Below are 20,795 nucleotides of genomic sequence, written 5' to 3'. Positions count from 1 at the left end.
TGCACAAGATCTGTTAAAACGAGTCAATTTGTGTGACCGCAGGTAATAAGTGAGCGGAACCACAGTGAGGTGTTTCCGTTGTCAGGGGGAGTGTTTAAACTGTAGCAGAGAAGTACACGGAGGAGAGTTTCGAGGGCATCTTCACAGTGAAGAACTTCTCAAAATAGACGGATAAACTTTTGAAATAAGCAATGTCTATAATTAAGAAGTTGTAGCAATGAAAATCTAGCAACTGCGGAAGCTTTAGCAGTCGGTGAAGTTGTAATACCACTCGTCCATCACACTTGCTAGATACTTTTATAGACTTCCTATTTTGCTTCAAGACAGCGACTTGTTAAAGTCCCACATTTTTATATAATCTACAAACTATGGCTTAGCTTATCATATTACACTTAGTACGCAAACAAGGGTAAGGTTACATTTGATCAAAGCAATGGAGCAGATCTGTCTTCGCCTGGTCAAACTCGACGTGTTGAGCAGCATAAAGTCGTTAAGCCGGTTTGATTCGGTGTTCAGACGGTGCGGACAGAGACCGGGTCCGGCTCGGACAGACTCACCCGTCTCTCTGAAACCCAGAGGACCTGTCACAGCGGCTCCTGCAGCTCTCTGCCCGAGGTCGAGGTCGAGACTCTGTGTAACAGCAGCCAGAGCTCCGGGTCACCCGTCCGTCGTTCACTTCCACACCTCGGCCAGGCGGAGGGCTTTACCCGCTCCTCTGATATGGATGCTGCTGAAGCCTCTGCAGAAGCTCATGGCCGTCATACTGGGCAGGTGAGTTGTTTTTTCTTAAATACTAAACCTTTATAAGAATGACCCACCTCCACGTCTACACCCATCAGCCTTTGTCGAGAACTGGTGAAGCTGATGAATCTGAAGGACAGGATGAGGAAGTGTTCAGGATGTGCTGGAAACTTTGCAGAATCCCATTGATTTTAGCCAAAAATGAATGCCACTCTCGATGGAAATAAATGTTATCTTGTTGCATTACATTGTTGAAATAATGTATTTAAAGCTAAAGGTGGTTTGAAATATTGGAGTGTTTGGTCTGGCAGTTAAGGTCACCACTCTGGGGGGTTTATAATTGGAGCCTGATGAATCTTTGATTTAGCAACTTTGAATATGAACACTTGTACATTTTCTAATGTTTAAGGAAATTAAATGTGTATATATATATTTATATAAATATATATAAATGATAAATGAACATGATGGCCCTGGATATTTTCAATTTCTAAAAAAAAAAAAAAAAAAAAAAATAAATAAATATATATATATATATATATATATATATATATATATATATATATATATATATATATATATATATATATATATATATATACTATATATATACTATATTATGTTTAAATAACATACAGAGTGGAGCTATATTTTTTTGTAAATATAATTTAAACTGTATTTCCACTAAATAAAATTAGGGTAGGTTCGAATAGACACACCACACGGTCGAAAACTGAGTATCTGCAACAAAAACTCAGGCCAAAAAATAATACAAGCGTAACTTTTTTTTTTTTTTTACAAATCCATTGCAATTTTTTTTAAATAAACGCAGTTATCAAATAATCCTTAAAATATGAGAAATACGGACCACTGAAACAGTTGTGAAATAACAAAGCCTTGTTAACTGATCTCAAATGATTCACAAGGCCTTCAAAGCTTAAGGAAGCTTTCTTCAGAGCATTTATTCAAAGCATTCGTCAAGTAGTTAAATACAGATGAATGCGTTACATACATATAGCAGTAACACTGTAAAACGTTATTGTCGTTTTTGATCTATTTAATGCATTCATGCTAAATAATAATATTCTTTTATTTAAAAAAAAGAACAATTTACTAAATTCCGCAGCGTTCTGCATAACCTGCAGAAAATCCACCAAATGTTCTGCAGTTTTACAAAAAAAAAAGTCCTCGGCGTACACTGTCTCCATGCACCTATAGAATACTGTTGTTACTAAATGCAGTGCATATGGCAGGTCGTGACGCCAAATTCTGGTTTGAAGCGCGTCTCTCTCCCCGTCTCTAGGAGTATTAGGAAATGGTGGTTGGCTCTGCCGGGCAATAAAAAGCAGCTGTTTCGTGAATGGACATGGCGTCGACGCTGGCACTTTGTGGGAGCTGGGGCAGGACTGCTGTTCTTCGTCTCCCTCTTTCTACTCACTCATCTGGACGAATCTCCGGTCACAGGCAGGACCCGACTGCTGGTGTTCAGCAGAGACAACTTCACGCGGCTGGCTGAGTTCACTGCAGAAGCGGTACGACTCGTTTTCTGTGGTTGCAGTCGGCTCAGTTCATATAGATATATGATCGAGAACAACATGCCTCAAGCGGGCCCAAAATGGCTCGCGTGAATTATTATTTTTTGATATTGGATATTATGGAAACGAAATGTGGCGTTTCATTTCACAAACCATTTAATTTGATTCAGTTTTATTGCATTGCTCGTCCTTCTCTTGGTTCTCTCTCTCAGTACATGGAGGAGTTTAAGGAGTCTCTGATCGCTCCGTCGGATCCCAGGCATCAGGCTGTAGAGTTAGTGCTTCAGACTCTGGTCGAGAGGAACCAGGACATTGCTGAGATTTCCTCTGTCTCATGGACAGTCCACGTGGTGGAGGGCCCTACAGTCAATGCGTTCGTTTTGCCCGTGAGTCATGTTTGGTAACAACCAAAGGATTTCTCTAATAAATAAGTCTATAAATGTTTTTAATTATTTAAATGTTTCAAGACTTTAAGGAGCAACCTGCACAAATGCACAAAAAATACACAGTGTGAGTTGTAATAGTAATATATTTAATCTATTTGAAATAGTCATTGCTAAATAAATAGTAAATTTAATTGCAACTAAACTGATGTGACGGTAAAGAAATTTCGGTAACATTTATGTATTTTAATGCATTATATGTGTATTCTTTAGGAATTATAATGAATGCAAAATGCATTATAAACACAAAACTTCATAATACGTTGTATCATCTCATGGATATCATAAAAACGGTTTTAATGTTTACTAATTTGTGGTTATAGCTTTTAAAAGTATGATAATTTATAAGACACAATGAACACGATTCATCCATTTAAGTTACAATGGATTATATTTCTCGTAGTTATAATGCATTATAAGTGTATAATATCTTGCCATTTTGTTATGTTACTTTGTTTCAAAAACATGTTTTTCATTGTGCACTCCAGTTCACCTCAGTCAAAATGCAGTTGAAAAAAGACCTGTTACAAAATAAAGCCAGATAAACACAATAAATCACTATAAAAACATAAAATGAAAAACATGATTTGTAGTTATCAGTTTTTGCAAATAATTATACGCTTTGTGTAGTTTAGTTCTCACATAGAGAAGCTATGGAGATTTTAATCCACTGCAGAAATCTTGAGACTGATTACTAGAAGAGAAAATTTCACATCTCTAATGAGTGTGTGTGTCTGTGTGTGTGTGTGTGTGTGTGTGTGTGTGTGTGTGTCTGTGTGTCTGTGTCTGTGTGTGTGTGTGTGTGTGTGTGTGTGTGTGTGTGTCTGTGTGTGTGTGTGTGTGTGTGTGTGTGTGTGTGTGTGTGTGTGTGTGTGTGTGTGTGTGTGTGTGTCTGTGTCTGTGTGTGTGTCTGTGTGTGTGTGTGTGTCTGTGTGTGTCTGTGTGTGTCTGTGTGTGTCTGTGTGTGTGTGTGTGTGTGTGTGTGTGTGTGTGTGTCTGTGTGTCTGTGTGTGTGTGTGTGTGTGTGTGTGTGTGTGTGTGTGTGTGTGTGTGTGTGTCTGTGTGTGTGTGTCTGTGTCTGTGTGTCTGTGTGTGTGTGTCTGTGTGTGTGTGTCTGTGTGTGTCTGTGTGTGTGTGTGTGTGTGTCTGTGTGTGTCTGTGTGTCTGTGTCTGTGTCTCTGTGTGTCTGTGTGTCTGTGTGTGTGTGTGTGTGTGTGTGTGTCTGTCAGAATGGAAAGGTCTTCATCTTCACAGGAATGCTTGAGGCTGTAGCAGACATCCATCAGCTGGTGTTTATACTGGGACATGAGATGGCTCACGCTCTGATTGGTCACGCAGTAAGTCCCGCCCACCCCGTCGGCCCTCCTCTCAGAATCACTCGAGCTCCCGTTATTTTTGTCATTTTATCGGGACCTTATTTTAATCCAATAATGAATTATGCTGAAAGCGGTGGAGTTCGTGGAGTTCAGTAATCTCCCCCCCTTAGGGTGGTTTTGATTTAAATCTAAACGTATAGGAGCATTATATGGTTTTCTACCCATCGTCAGTCGGTTGCAGGGTCTCCACACAGCCTCTGGCCTTTATATATCAAACTAAATTTGTACTTCCTTTGCTGTGTCCCTCAGCTTTTTTTTCTGGAAGTAAAAGACCCTTCATTAGATTCAAGTGCTCGCTTTATCTCTCTTTTGCGTGTGTCATGTTTTACTTTCATCTCTTCTCTTGGTTTAAATGAAGAGAAGGAGGCGTCCTGTCTCAGAGGCGCTGAGCGCTGTTAAGGGTTCGGTTTAAAAAGATGTTTTAGTTTCAGAGCTGTTGCATCACTGTGTGCTTGTGGGTCTGGTTAGGGCGAAGGAGCTTAACGCTGATATCAGGACTAATATGACGTGGTTATTTTTCTGTGACGCAGAACACGCTGTTAAACTCGTGAGTGTTTCTTATTTCAAATGCAACAAGCTAGCAAATGCTGGAACAGATTTCAAACCTAAAACAAAAAACCTGATAGCCGTAAGCAAGATAAAAAAAAAACTGTCCTGTAATTGATTGCCTTGCGCTATTTATTTGATTTGTTTGTTCATATTCAGCCATGATTTGTGAAGCATTATGCGACGTTAAACACTGCAGTAATTGCTGCTTAAAAATCTACTTTGTCATCACAGAAATATCAAATGTAATTTGTAACAATCCTTCAGTACCGTTTTACACTATAATACTACAAGTAATAGCAGCCTTGGTGAGCATAAGCGACAAAAACATAATATCTTATTAATAATTATTAATTTGTGTACGTGAAACACAAAATTTTCTGAGCAGCTCTGAAGTAGGTCTTTAGATTTTTGTTGACAGACATTGAAAATCATATATAAATTAATATATATTTTGTAAACGTGTGCCATAATATAGAGGACCAAACTTACAGGAAAAAAAAATCTTTAGCATTTATTTAATTTTCATATATTCATCTATATAAAAAAGGTTTGTACGCTTTTGTACGCTTGCACCTCACAATTTTGGCTTTTTTTTTAATATAAATAAAAATGTATATGCTATGTATATACTGCATAACATACATACTGTGCTAAAAATGAATAGTAAAAACCCATTACAGCATGCACTTATACCAAGCAATCCGTAATCTCAGAATGCTTCTTTTTTTAAATCATATACAGCTGTATGAGCACGAAGCTGACATAATTACCCACCAATCTGCGCCGTGGCACGATCCCAGCCACTCGTGGACACGTGTTCTGGCATATCTTTAGCCCTTCTCTCAATACCGCGTGTATCGCAAATACAATTCGGTGTGATTCATTATGTCTCTCGTTGCTAAATTGCTCGTTTCTTTTTTTGTTTGTTTTTCTGCATTGTTTCTAATTGGGCGTGCTGTCAAAGAACGGGCTGCTAAGCGAGATTTAAAAAGAGGTTCTTATCACCCAAATACAAACAAATTAGCATAGTAGATAAATGACGAAATCAACAAAAACAGAAGCGCATAATGAATTTCTCTCTCTCTCTCTCTCTCGTTTTAGGCAGAGCAAGCCAGTTTATCTCACGTGGTGGAGCTGTTGTCTCTCGTCCTGTTGACGGCGATCTGGGCGATCTGTCCCCGGGACAGTTTAGCCGTGCTGGGCCACTGGATTCAGGGCAAACTGGTGCAGGTGACCGCTGACCTTACGATCTCTCTCCTTCTGCTTTTTTAATCGATTTCTAATCTGTCTCCTTTCTAGCGACCAATGACGTGTTCCCACAGTAATCAAGCCGTTTTATTTTTTTATACCCAGTCTGTTCTAAATGAATAATTTTTGCTAATAAATATCACATTCGTCTTTGAAAAGCATTTTAAATCTATTTTATTTTAAAAAATATATCTAATTACATACTGTCAAATGATTATTGCATTAATTACATCCAAAATAAAAGTTTTTGTTTACAATATATATATATATATATATATATATATATATATATATACATACACACACACACACACACACACACACACACACATATATATATATATATATATATATATATATATATATATATATATATATATATATATATACACAAATACATACAGCATATATTTTGAAAATGTTTACATGTATTTATTTTCATATAATTCATATCACATATAAATATATTTAATATAGAAACTTTTAAAAAAATATATACATGCATTTATGTGTATTTAAATATACATAAAAATATGTATATTATGTAAACAAAACCTTTATTTTGGATGCGACTAATCATTTAAAAGCACTAATATAATTCAGTTCTTTCTATATATATGTATTTGTTGAAAGAAGGCTTAAGGCATTAAGGAATTTATTTGATCAGAAATACAGTAAAACAGTAATATTGTAAAAACTGGTTTCTGTGTTAATGTTTTAAAAATATTATTTAAAAATAAATATATGTGTTTAAATATATATATTTAAAATATTCCTGTGATGGCAAAGCTGAATGTACTTCACTTATGAATTTTGTTCCATAACTTCTATCATTTAATAATAATTCTATCAATTTAATATTGAGGAACATTTTTCCTTATTAACAATATTGTGCTGCTTAATATTTTTGTGGAAATAGTGGAGTTCTAGAAATAGAAAGTTTTAAAAAAGCAGCATTCATAACACATATCATTTTGTGTTAATATAATTTACTTTATTGTCACTTTTGATCAATATAAAGTGTGCTTGCTGAATAAAAGTATGAATTTATTAAAAAGAAAATCTTTTTACTGGTTATATGTGTACATTTGGATTAAATTTAGTTTGCTCAGCGTTAATCCTGAGACGTTAACGGTTGGGTTTGTCTAGTAAACACTCATTATTGATTCTAAAGTCCTTAAAAGACCCTTTAAAGGTGAATTATCCTCCTCTCCTCGAGCTCAAAGAAACCTTCTCAAGTGCTCTCTTGCTACCATTGCAAAAAACAATAACAGTATCTCAGAGGAGATCTTAATTTGGGTTTCTAAGGACTTCAATTTGAGGTTAGTTAGAATTCAGCTACGTTTATTTGCCTTCTAAATGGATATTGAATTAGCATTTTCTGAATCACTGTGTGGTGTGAAACAAAGGTCCACTTTAAATTTAATTGTACATTGGTTTTTTTTTATGGTGTTTTTCTTCTAAGATACCATGTACTTTCTTGCTGTCCTTTTAATGATATTTTCATTCCTTTTTCCCCTGTTTTTCATCGTCTTTTCCCATTACTTTTAAAATAAATTACATTTTAATGGTTAAGCTTTTTATCTGCTAGTCATTTTGTTCTCCAAATATGGTTCACTTCATTCTGTCCGTCTTCCTCTGTTTACTCAATATAGCTTCAGTGCGCTAAGTCAGAATAGCTCATTTAACCGCATATATCTCTCTCTCTCTCTCGTTTTCTGTGTCTGTCTCAGTAGTTCCTATTTGACCGGCCCTTCAGTCGTAAGCTGGAGGCAGAGGCGGACCAGGTCGGCCTGAAGCTGGCTGCCAAGGTGCGGCAAAATGTTATTGTTATCGTGGTTCAGCTCCAAGGAACGCACTGATAAAAATTTGTCCAGTTTACACCGAAAGCAACTGCTACATAATTTGCATTTATACATACAGTATGTTTTATGATTTGCAGTGCATGGATAGCAGAAGAAGCAGAAGAAAGCGTTTTCACATCCCGTCCCATAACTGAATTATAAACCTTATATAATAATTTTTATGTGTCGTGTTTCCACAAATTGTCACAATTAACATTTTCTGTTCAGAAAATCAGGCTAAATAAATATGATTTAAGCTCAGCACTGTGTTAGAATATTAAGTATTAATTATTAGTTTCAGTTTCAACCAGCTTCAGGGGATTTGTGAGTTATTTCAAATTGAGAAAACTAAACTACACTAAAAATTTCCTGAAACTAGTTGCATTAGACTTTTAAGTTGGGCGACTTTTAAATATTTTACAGTGTAGTTAGTTTAGTTAACTAGTATTTTTTTTTTTTACATTTAATTTCAGCTTGTTTAATTACTGAAAACTATTTTTAACAGTTTAAGTTAACTGTTATAGCTAGGATTTAGGTTTTGTTTTATGTATATTATGTAAATCATTTAGCATTCGAATATAAATGCGCATAATTTTTTAAAAATATTTTAGAGCACCTTCGATTCAACATACTTCTTATTCGTTTAAAATAAAATTATACTGCATAATTAATTTGTTATTTTTATGTTTCATGTAGGATAGATATAATCTGACCATTACATTTGTGACAGCATCTTATCCAAATGGATATTTATTGTATAGTTTGGTTCGTGCTGCTGTCCGTGAGAACACAACTTGAGATTTGAGCTCAAGAGCAGATTAAATCATGAACAGTAAGAAAACTTTTGTTAATGTCAAGATCATGAGAAAACTACAAATAAATGAACTTTTGAAGGCATGGCATATTTTACAATAATGTCAATCTAATAAAAGCTGTATGGCTAATAATTAGTAACTTCTTCTAACTAGAAAACCGGACAAATGAAACCGAACGCAATCCTTTGCTGCAGATTCTGCTTTTTATTAGTTATTTACAGTCACAGTAACCTACGTGACCTCTAGATGGCACTGTCTCTTCACAAACAGGAAGCGTTTCTCTGTACGTGGCAGAGATCTGATTCACCGTGTAGAGCTCTTCCTGACAGCATGTCTCCTGATCCCATGCTTGGCATCATTATGGAGAAACAGTCAATTCCCTTCTATCTCTTATAGTAGTAATAACGGGCCGCCTGCTGCTCGTAAACGGGCCCGGTTCCGTCCTGCCACAGCCGGCTCGGTGAAGGACACTGGCACGTTGCTGCGGTAACGATACGAGGCTTGCTAGACTAGTCATGAGTCATGCTGTCCGTGAGCCAGCCAGCTCTCGGCTTCAGATAATGACGCTGTCCAGAGCTTCGGGCGCTTGGTGTGTGTGTGTCATGTCTCGGTGAGCTTCCTTTGATGTGGTGGGGCTTTAACATGACTGGAAACCGTCTCTGTATGTGCGTTAATGGACATTCGTGTGTGTTTGTGTCAGGCGTGTGCTGACGTGAGGGCGGGCCCCGTCTTTTGGCAGCAGATGGAGATCTATGATCAGTTGAGAGGCGAGCCTACCGTCCCCGAGTGGCTGTCCACACACCCTTCTCACCAGAACCGCGTCAGACAGTTGGACCGCCTCGTCCCTGAGGTAAAGCACACGAAAGCCAAACACGTGTATCATCAGATATCGTTAGACGTGGCTACATGACTGAAATCTTACTAATATATAGCAGCTGAGAAGGCAACAACCAAATGGTTAAGGAATTGATTTAAAAGAAAGAACCCATCAAAGCCTTGAGCTAGCGTACTTGTTTTTAGCCACGCTAAGCTTTGGTCTCATTTCCCGTTTGCAGTGTCACTCTTGTTTTCCTCGTCCTTCCTTGTAATTTCAAATTTTGTTTAAAAAAAAAAAGAGTGGCAAACGTGCTGTTATAAGCTTGAGGACCTATATCGATCTCATCACACACTTTCCCTGATCTGAATCAAGGCATAAAAACATTAAAAAAAAAAAAAAAAAAAAAGTATTGCTTAAAAATAAAAAGTTTAAAATTAAATTTTTTTAAAACAAGTTTATTTTAAATATTCAGTATTTAAGATTTAAATTTTTTTGATTTAATTTTAATTAAATGGAACAGTAAATGTATAAATATTTTTTTTACATCCATTGTTTCACCTGAATTTAAGGCATATACAGTTTACTTTTATTTATTCATTTGACACTGGCCTTTCTTTACCATTTTACACATGGACGTTTTTGTTGGTTTTTATTTAATGATATATTTACACAGCTATCCAATTGCTAAATTATGGGTTTAGAAAATGCTTTCACTAATTTATTGTTATTGTTAAGATATTTAACTTTATATTTAATTTATATTTATTTGGCATTTAAAAAAATATAAAAGTGTTCATTTTTCCTTTTCTTTGTGTGTTTTGAATCAATAAAATCAGATTTCTTTATTCTTTTTAATAGCACACTTTAAAGTCCCCTTACTGAATAGCATTTTATTATGCAAAAATAATTTTACCTTCACTGGGGTCCAAAAGTCTGAGACCAATAGTGAAAATATTTAGCATTTCTTCTACTATGAGAAAAACAAAACACTTTTTTTCTTAATTAACATTTTTAGAACATCACTGTTTGGTATGTGTTCATTTACTCCGAACCCACAAGACCTTTGTTTATCTTCGAAATGCATATTAAGATATGTTTGATGAATTCTGAGAGCTCCCGGACCATCATAGACGAGTTAGAGCTGTTTTCTATCTTTAATTTGAGGTATATGTCCTGGGTACACTGTTCTCTTGATTTGAGGAGTATCTATCAGAAAGGCTCGCAGACGCATCTGAATCCAGACCGTACCAAAGCTAACGAGACGTCAAGAGACCTCTCTGCTCTGGAGCAAACTCGGCCCTCTACACGCATGCCTTAGACCACGTTCATGGTGGAAACGAACACATAAATGCTCTTCTGCTGGAAGGGGAAAACCAAACCCAAGAGCTATGAATCGCAGAGATGTCAGAAAACGCTACATGCGTGTGGAGGAATGGTACTAGCAACCACAGAAGAAAGCCTTCGTGAAGCGACTGAGGCTAAATAATTCACCACGTGAAGCGCTATGTAGCACATTAGGATATATAGTGCATCGCTTGAAATGAATTGAACTCGAAATCAAAATCTCATGTTTGATTCTGTATACTGCATATGTTATGTGTTATGTTCTGATTCGCCTGTTTTTTTTCCAGTGGTTCAGTTTTTATTCACGAGATTTACACGAGAAGGAGGAAACGTTGGCGTTTCAGGCTCACAGTATGTTTTATCACGTAAAGGACTAGTTATTATTTAAATATACCAAAAAAAAAATTTGTTTCTAAACCTGAAACATTTGAACAGAAGTTTTTACTGTTACTTTTAATTTATTTAACGCAGAATATAATGGTCATTTAGTTATAATAATAATAATCGTACAAAACATAACCTGTGTCTGTCATGTAAAACTGATAAAAATGATATTTTTGTGTCCCGTAATGCATGTTCACGTGTAACTGTAGCGTTTATGCATTTACATTTACATTTACATTTAGTCATTTTGCAGACGCTTTTATCCAAAGCGACTTACAATTGAGAGTACAACAGCGATTCATTTTTAGAGAGACAAACAGACAGTGTAAGTGCTTATAACACCCAGTCACAGGAGTGTTCAAATTAGTACATGCCAGAAGGGAAGGAATAAACAAGGGGATAAGAAGAGAGACAGAGACAGTGAGAGTGAGAGTATTTTTTTTTTTTTTTTTTTTTTTTTTTTTTTATGATGAGGTCAGGTATTGCTGAAAGATGTGAGTTTTCAGCAGTTTCTTAAAGATTGACAGAGATCCAGCATTCCGGATATGTGCGGGAAGATCGTTCCACCAGCCAGGAACAGAGAACGAGAAAGTTCTGGAGAGTGATTTGAGCCTCTTTGAGATGGTACCATGAGGCGTCGCTCGCTAGCAGATCTCAGACTTCTAGAGGGTGTGTAGATTTGTAATAGTGAGTGGAAGTAGACCGGTGCGAGTCTGTGGTTGTTCTATATGCAAGCATCAGTGCCTTGAACTTGATGCGAGCTGCAATCGGTAGCCAATGTAAGGAGATAAAGAGAGGTGTAACATGGGTTCTCTTGGGCTCATTGAATACCAGCCGTGCCGCTGCATTCTGAATCATTTGTAGAGGTTTTATTGTGTTCGATGGAAGTCCAGCCAGAAGAGCATTGCAGTAGTCCAGTCTAGAAATGACAAGGGCCTGGACAAGTAGCTGTGCAGCTTTCTCTGTTAGAAAGGGCCTGATCTTTCTGATGTTGTGTAGTGCAAACCTGCAGGATCGAGCAGTGTTTGCAATGTGATCTTTGAAGGTAAGTTGGTCATCGAGGATTACACCAAGATTTCTGACTGAGGATGATGGGGTAATTGACGAAGAACCTAGCTGGATGGTGAAGTCATGCTGTGTAGTTGGAGTGGCAGGGAATACAAGCAGCTCAGTCTTTGTCAGGTTGAGCTGTAGATGGTACTCTTGCATCCATGTCGAGATGTCCGCCAGGCAACCCGAGATCCGAGTAGCTACCGTTGGATCGTCTGGATGAAAAGAGAGGTAGAGCTGTGTGTCATCGGCGTAGCAGTGGTAGGAGAAGCCGTGAGCCTGTATGATGGGGCCTAGTGATGTAGTGTAAATGGAGAAGAGGAGGGGACCAAGAACCGATCCCTGAGGAACCCCAGTGACCAGTTGATGTGCTGTGGATACATCTCCTCCCAGGCCACCCTAAAAACCTACCAGTGAGATAGGATTCGAACCAACGAAGTGGGATCCCAGAGATGCCCAGTGATGAGAGGGTAGACAGCAGGATCTGATGATTCACAGTGTCAAAAGCAGCGGATAGATCCAGCAGAATGAGAACTGATGATTTGGATTGAGCTCTTGCAGTCCGCAGGGCTTCCGTGACTGAGAGCAGCGCAGTCTCAGTTGAATGGCCGCACCTGAAACCTGATTGGTTATGGTCCAGTTTGTTGTTTTTCGAAAGAAACAGTGATACCTGGTTGAAAACCACTCTTTCAAGTGTTTTCGCTATGAATGGAAGAAGAGAGACTGGCCTGTAGTTATCAATAAGAGAAGTGTTTAAAGTGGGCTTTTTGAGCAGTGGGGTTACCCGAGCCTGCTTAAATGCTGTGGGAAGGTACCTGTGAGGAGAGATGTGTTGATGATGTGCGTGAGTGCCGGCAAGACAGTGGGGAGATTGCTTGCAGGAGATGAGAGGGTATGGGGTCTAGCGGACATGTTGTTGGATGGCTGGAGAGGAGAAGTTTGGATACTTCTGTCTCAGTGAGGAGCAGAAGGAGAAAGTGGAGGAATCGGTAGTCGATGCGCGGTTGGTTGAGGGTTGTGCGTTGGGGGCTGAGAACTGGCTGCTGATCGCTTTTGTTTTGTTTGTAAAAAATGTGGCAAAATCGTCAGGTGATATTGAGGTGGTGGGAGGTGGTGGAGGGGATAGAGCAGGGAGTTAAATGATCTGAAGAGCTTACGTGTGTCTGAAGTGTTGTTGATCTTGTTTTGGAAATATGATGATTTGGCAGTGCGGATTTCGGCAGAGAAGGAAGAAAGCAAAGTCTGATACCTGCTCAGGTCTGTCAGATCTTTAGATTTGCGCCACTTTCTCTCCGCTGCCCTGAGTTTGACCCGATGCTCACGGAGAACATCAGACAACCAGGGGCTAGAGGTGGCAGTCCGTGCTGGCCTGGAGGAGAGAGGGCAGATGTCGTCTAGACAGGAGGTTAGAGCACTGAACAAGGTATCTGTAGCTGTATTCACATCCAAAGAAGAGAAATGGGTAGGTGAGGGAAGGGAGGAGGACACAGCAGAGGAGAGAGATGGGAGGGAGAAGGGAACGAAGGTTACGTCGGAAAGTAACCGGTATAGGGGTTGGTTGCACAGAGATAGGAAAATGCAGTTGAAATGTAAGAAGGAAATGGTCAGAGACGTGAAGCGGTTGTACTGAAATGGTGTCTGCAGTACAACTGCGTGTGTAAATTAAATCAAGCTGGTTGCCTGATTTGTGGGTGCTTGTCGTGATGAGGCGTTTGAGGTCAAATGAAGCTAGAAGGGAATGGAAGTGCGTAGCGTAAGGTTTGTCAAGATGAATGTTGAAGTCCCGAAGAGTAGGAGTGGAGTGCCTTCGTCTGTAAAAGATGACAATAATCCATCCAGCTCCTCTAGGAAGGTGTCTAGAATATGTCCAGGGGCGGTAGATTACCACTATGTGGAATTTTGTCGGAGTAGTAACTGTGATAGCATGAAATTCAAAAGAGATGTAATGACATACAAGTGAGTTGGTTGAATATTTCCAATTGTTTGGGATGAGCAGACCAGTGCCACCACCCCGGCCAACCTGACGAGGTGTGTGTGAGAAAGAGTGATTGTTGGCTAGAGCTGCTGGGGTTGCTGAGTCTTCTGGACGAATCCAGGTCTCCGTCAATCCCAGAATGTGGAGTGAAGAATGTAAAGAAAAAGCAGAAATGAAGTCAGCTTTGTTGACCGCTGACTGGCAATTCCACAGACCAACAGAGAAAGATAGGGGTGTAGTAGAGGATGTAGGGACAGAGCGTAGGTTAGTAGGAGTGCATTGTCGTCTGCGTGTGTTGTTAGGGCGAGGACGAGAGACAACCGGAATGAGTTGGAGACACATGATAGAGGTAGAAAGAGGAAGTGAAGATGTGTAAGAGAATGAAGGAAAATGTACTTAAGTGCGTTGCTCCAGTTAAAGTCGCGCAGTAAAAGTCGTATGTCTTTACTCTCGTAGTCTTCACACGAGGAGTCTGAACGCGAGCACTGGGCGCTTCCGCTGGCGCTTTGGCGCCAGCGCACACTCAACAAATAAATACAAAGTGTATGCAGTGGAAACAGCGAAAAGCTAGTTCTAATTTGCCCAGGCAGTAGCCAATCAGGAGGTCGCTCAGGAAAAAGCGAAACTAACGCCTTCACACTTAAGTGCTCTTAATAGCCCGGAGGCAAACAATTTACAACCACTTAAAGTACAGCACAACTAAACTACACACTACAAATAAGTAGGGAAACGCAAATATTCTCTCCAAACAGCAAGAAATAATTTGAACAACACACAGCAATAGGTATAATAGACTTACGCGCTGGTGTCCGTCTCTTCTAGCCTGAAATCGCTTCTCTTATGCAAGTATCTTGTGATGTTAGGCAGCAGATGGAAAATGATAAATCGATTTCACGCTTTTAAGAGCCTTCAAAAAAAAAAAAAAAGATCAGACACCGGAAAACATCTACCATGAAATGATGAAATATTTGCCATTCGCAATGTGTTGCAAAAAACCCCTCCCAAATAATTAAAATAACAAATTCCCTCAAAATTCACAGCTGCAGCCGTCAGCAGAGAAAGCCAGATGGTGTAGTTACTAAATCTACCAGCAGGGGCTAACTAACCGGGCGGCCCTTGACCACCTGCTTTAAACGGAGAACTCGGGTTAACACGCCGGTTATAGACTGAACCGTAGACTGTAGAGCAATGGACAGCCATCTACAGGAACATGCTCTCTCCCCGTCACGCACCAGTGGCTACACAAAATGGCTGTCTAATATACGAAGCAAAGCTGCGGCGGAAGGATGCGTGAATTTTACTTAACCTTGAGCTTGAACCCTTAACAGTCCTGCTTGCGTACTTCAAACACAGAAGGAGCAGATGGCCGGGGCTCTAATTGTCCATCAACTGTAATGCGTGTGTGTTTCTGTTGAGTGGAAGCTATTACTCCTTCGGGAAGTTACTTTAAAACGCCCTCCATCTCTCTCTGTTCTCACCTCTTTTAACCTGAGCCAATGGAGACTCGTCCTCCACGTGCTCACTAATGAGAATTACCATAGTGGAGTGTGTGTGTGTGCGGACTACTCTCTTAGCCTCCTGATGCTTTATACATCAATACAAGTGGATTTTGTAGTCGTTGCCTTTTTATAAGAGTGACTGTTTGAGAGTGACTAGTCTGATGAAGGTAGGATTTCCAGAGGCATGATGACGTGTGAGATATTGCGGCGTTTTATGTGAGAACCTGCTTGAAGACCAGTGTGTCAGGGTGTAAAAGACCACATGGAGTTCATTTAACTGTATAAACTGCTTTATTCTAAAACAATCATCACATTATTTTAAGTTTAAATCAGTTTTAAAAATTTTAAATGGACACTTTTTTTATAATTGTGAAAATGTATTTTTGTAAAATAAATATACATGAGATATATATATATATATATATATATATATACACACACACACAATTCAACCTAGTTTGATGCATTATTGGCATTGTTTTTGAAGCACAATTAATAGATAATTTATGAACAAAAAAGTAAAAGTAAATCAGTATAAGTGTCACATGATCCTGATATCAATGTTGAAAACAGTCAGATTATTATTTTTGATATTTTTTTATACCATTTAAAAAGTTTTCGCTGTCAATTTTTATCAATTGTATATTTTCTTGCAATTTAATAAAAGTAATAATTTTCTCTTTCTTAAAAAACCTGTACTGACACAGAACATTTGAATTGCTTTAAATATTATTGCATATCATGTTTTGTATCGTTAAAGTATGATGATCATTTAGTTTTAAAGACATAGATCAACTATTATACTTTATTATTATTTCTATTGCTATTTCCACATTTATATTTAGCGTTCAGCCTAGGTTGTCTTTGACTCCTTTGACAGAACAATTTTTTTTAAATTGTAAAATCAATGCATGTTACTTTTGAAGAATGCATCTGCTTTTTAAAAGTATTCAGCGTCACACTGGCCGTAAGTATGCGACTGACGTGTCCCTCTTGGGTAATTGTTCTCAATAAGCTTTGTTCCAGCCACTCTTTCATCAAGTGTCATTTGTTTTATAGAGTTTCCCTAATGGCCTGATTCTCAAACATTGCAGTGTTGCTTAAAACGACCCGTCTTCCTGGTTTGAGAGAGTGTTTAGCAGCTCAGTCTGATATGTTCTCCCCAGGGCAGGTGGTTCAGAATAATAATTTAGCTGGAAAAATATTTTACATTAAATGTCCTTTGTGTGCTGGTCGCTCGTGTCTCACGGCGCGTTATTGATCCAGTGCTATGAGGGCTTTTTCTCCATCACCCTTAATGGAGGTCAAAGGTCATAGTTCAGAGGTCACAAACAAAACGCAGTAAGGGACGTGTTTTTGTCAAATCAGTCTTTGTTAAACAGCCTGCATGTCTTTAATGCAGATGTAGAAGATAGCCTAGTCCGTGTTCATGCATTCAATAACTAGTTCAAATGATCCATTTAGATTTTTGATCACTTTCCATCATTAATCCATTTCTTTCAATAACTTTTCCAGTTCATCAAAATTCATTCTTTTTTATTTTGAGCAATTATTCCAATTCATCCAGATTTCCTATCACTATTTCCAGCCGTCGTCCATGTAGATTTCACGCCACGGTCACTTTCATCCCTCCATCCATCTAGATTTTCTAGACTATTTCCACATTTCAGACTTTATATCACTATTTCCATCTCTCTATCCAGATTTCATATCCATCCATCATCCATGTAGATTTTGCTTCTATCCATCCTGACAGATTTTATTATTCCTATTTCCATCGACCGTCCATTTCATATCGCTATTTCTTTAAACCCTTGAAACCTTTTCCATCCATCCAGATTTCATATCACGATTTTCATCCTTCCATCCATCATCCAGATTTTTATTACTATTTCCGTCAACCATACATCCAGATTTCATATCGCTACTTCATCCATCCATTTCATATCATATCACTATTTCTGTGAATCCAGATTCATATCACTATTTCCGTCCATCCGTTTAAAATCGCTATTTCTATTAATCCAGATTTCATATCACTATTTTCTTATCCATCCATTTCAAATCACTATTTCTATTCATCCAAATTTCACGTCACTATTTCCATCCATCCATCAGTTCTTAAAAAGCAGCGTCACCCGGGTAAAGATAAAGAGACGGAGGTGATGGGTCAAAGGTCAAAGCTTCAAACGCATCTGCATTAATCTGTGTCATTCTGTGTTGGTACAGGCCGTGGAGCTCCGCGCACGCTGTGGCTGTCCCGCCTCCCCAAAGCTGACCCCGTGTCGTTTTCCACCAGGCTGTTAAATTGCTTCTTGACAACACTGAAAAACAAGAAAAGATTGCACAAGAGGAAAAGAATGAGAAACGGAGAGCCGGAGTCATGCTGCCTCCTGTCCTGACTCCAGGGTCTCAGCCTCAGCTGGGAGGAGCGCTGGCCACATCCACTCTGCTTAGTAAATGAGACTTGACGAAACATGACTGACAGGGACAAATTCAAGCTTTCCTTTTCACTTCTCTTTTTCCAGTCCAGTAGCTCTGAGCAAGGACTGAGAGGATTGTCAGATAGAACCAGACAGTTTTTTTTTTTTGATCTGTTTGATTAGCTGTCGCTTTGATACCTACGTCAGTTGGTCTGTGAGATGTTTTGAGTGGGAGCATGTACATCATTTGTGTGAGATGCTTTCGCGAGTTTACGCTCCTCCTTCCGAGTCGTGTTAATAATGGAGCAATTGTAAATGGGTTTTTGATTGGTTTTAATGATGTTATTAGCATAAGACCCCTGTAAAGTTGAATGCATTATTGCGTACAGTACATTATTCATCAAACATCTGCTTCTGCTTTAATGTCCCCTATAGGTTCCAGGCTGTAATGTAACTACTGCATAGCAGCTAATGTCACCGTGTTTGAAGCTGGTAGGAGCTTTGGACACACTACATTATTTAGAGGATTTATCAATAGGCAGCTGATGCTAAGTGAGCCCAACACTTGTGTTCTTGACAAGTGTTATATTTATTTTAAATGCACTTTGTATGAATGCTATGAATGTAAGGAATATGGGACTGTAATTACATACAAGATCAACTAATTTACTCGTTTTGGGTGTGCATTTTTTTTTTAAAAGGCGTAGTCAAATAAAAAAATAAAAAAGTGATGCATGAAGCTCCGCTCATACAAAAGTCTCTTTCAAACCAACCAGCTATTAATTGGTCAACGTTGGCAAATTTGCAGGATGAGAACATGAGGGAAATTACTTTTTGCATCTGGATTTATTTCATGCTTTACAAATTTCCCAATCATGCAGAAACCTACTTCATGTTGCAGCCCTTTGCAAAGCTTTTTTTAAGGGACGGATACTTGGTTTAAAGGAACAGTTCACCCAAAAATGAAAATTCTGTCATTATTTACTCGCCCTCAAGCAGTTCCAAACTTGTATGAATTTCTTGGCTCTGCCAAATACAAAGGAAGATATTTATAACCAGGCCGTTTTGGTTCACCATTGACTTCCATAGTAGGAAAAAAAACCATGAAGTCAATGGTGGCCCAAAACAGCCTGGTTACAAACCTTTTTCTGTTTTTGTTTTTTTTTCTGTTTTTTTTTAAACAATGCATTTTTGTAAAATTGCTGTTGAATAAGTTACATACCCATTGTATTTTCATAAAGCAGTGATGTCCAAGCCTGTTCTGCAGACTTAATTTCCAACTCTGCTCCAACACACCTGCCTGTTATTAACAAGTAATCGCCTTGATTGGGTTTGGAGCTGAAATCTGTCGGACTATAGCTCTCCAGGTTCAGGGCTGGAGACCTCTGCCATTATGTCACTCATTTAATGTGCAGATTGGGTATTTAACAAGAATAAAGTAATTCAGGAACTTATTGGACCAAATCTAAGCGAGAATTTGGTGGATTATTGAAGGCTACACCTGACCTGAAACACCCCTGGAATCTACTTTTTGAGGTTTTATGATCTGGAACCTGAAGGTTAGTTCACCATCATGAGCATCACAACGAATCTATTGCAGTGCTTCCTTTTTAGTTTTATACTATTTTGCTGCATCTTTGTTGGATTGAAATAACATGAAATTAGCATTCATGCTACTGATTTTAGAAATGCTGGGTTATTTACAACAGTATCTTGAAATTTCTGTGCAGTTGCTGAGTTTGAGAATATCTTTCAGCATTATCTGATTCAGGTGATTTCTTTAGAGAATACGCTGCAAAACAACCTAGACTATGCATGCAAATACGTGCAGTCATCTTTATCTGATTTTACAGATAGAAGTCAAACTATTTCATTAGTGCCTACTTTCAAATGCAAACCATAAAACATCCGAGCAAGCTGACATAAAGCCAGCCATTCTGCTGCTGGCGCTTCCTCCCCTAGAGGCCACTTTTTATAGAGTGATGTGCCTGTAAAGTGCAACATGTTTCTGTCTGTCAGACAAATGTGACGCTGCACTCTGGGTCTCTAACGAGGGAAAATGGATGAGGAGAAAAGCACCACATCAGAAGAGAAGAGTGATGCATTTGCTCTTACTGGGCGGATTTTTGAACAGATGGCTGTATTTGTCCTCTCATCCACCCACCAGCCATTTCCATACAGACTGAGAAAGACCTATCTCAGAGAGATGCCACTTTGGGGGTGATTTTACGGCTCTCTGTATATGTCTGCATTTTATTGACTCTGGGCTGGTTATAGTTCAATTTCACAGCAGAAGAACCACTGAGGCCACACAAAGAGTCTGTGAGTTTGCCAGCGCAAACTGTTCTGGCCATGCACCATAGACCATAGGCGTGTGTAGGTGTTGATCGGGTGTCCAAAAATGTTTGGTTTTTTTGCAGGTCAGATCTTTATCCAGTAGTTATATATCAAAGGCGGTTAATTAACTGGACTGGGACCTGGTTGAATTGGTATTGCTTAATATTGAGCTCTCTGACCACCAACAAACAAGCTATTTTCTATCAAACAACTCGACCACTATAAATTGAAGACCTTGGGCCTTATTTTAAAACTCTTGCGTATGCACAAAACAAACTTGACAGGAAAATTTTCGCACATGCACGCAAACTCTGACCCATGCTTACAAACTTTTTTACTGAAGTGATATGAATGAATAAAGTCAAAGCAGTGATTTTAAGCTCTGTTTTCATGCCGTTATATACATTAAATATTA

At 38.6% G+C, this 20,795-nt stretch overlaps 1 protein-coding gene across 1 annotated transcript; it reads left to right on the top strand.

Moving 5' to 3' along the window:
- Window positions 1-74: 74 nt before the first annotated feature.
- Window positions 75-18,708, top strand: LOC122325066 (metalloendopeptidase OMA1, mitochondrial-like). Its single transcript, XM_043219920.1, is given in 9 exon segments — window positions 75-771; window positions 2,045-2,273; window positions 2,489-2,662; window positions 3,949-4,056; window positions 5,746-5,874; window positions 7,629-7,703; window positions 9,252-9,401; window positions 17,850-17,896; window positions 17,898-18,708. Coding segments are annotated over 9 exon segments (1,437 nt in total). The 5' UTR covers window positions 75-433; the 3' UTR covers window positions 18,085-18,708.
- The last annotated feature ends 2,087 nt before the right edge of the window (window positions 18,709-20,795 follow it).

Source organism: Puntigrus tetrazona, chromosome 20 (assembly GCF_018831695.1).
Source record: "Puntigrus tetrazona isolate hp1 chromosome 20, ASM1883169v1, whole genome shotgun sequence".
Taxonomy (NCBI): domain Eukaryota; kingdom Metazoa; phylum Chordata; class Actinopteri; order Cypriniformes; family Cyprinidae; genus Puntigrus; species Puntigrus tetrazona.
Note: the sequence above shows the minus strand (reverse complement) of the source record. Positions and strands in the feature narration are given on the sequence as shown.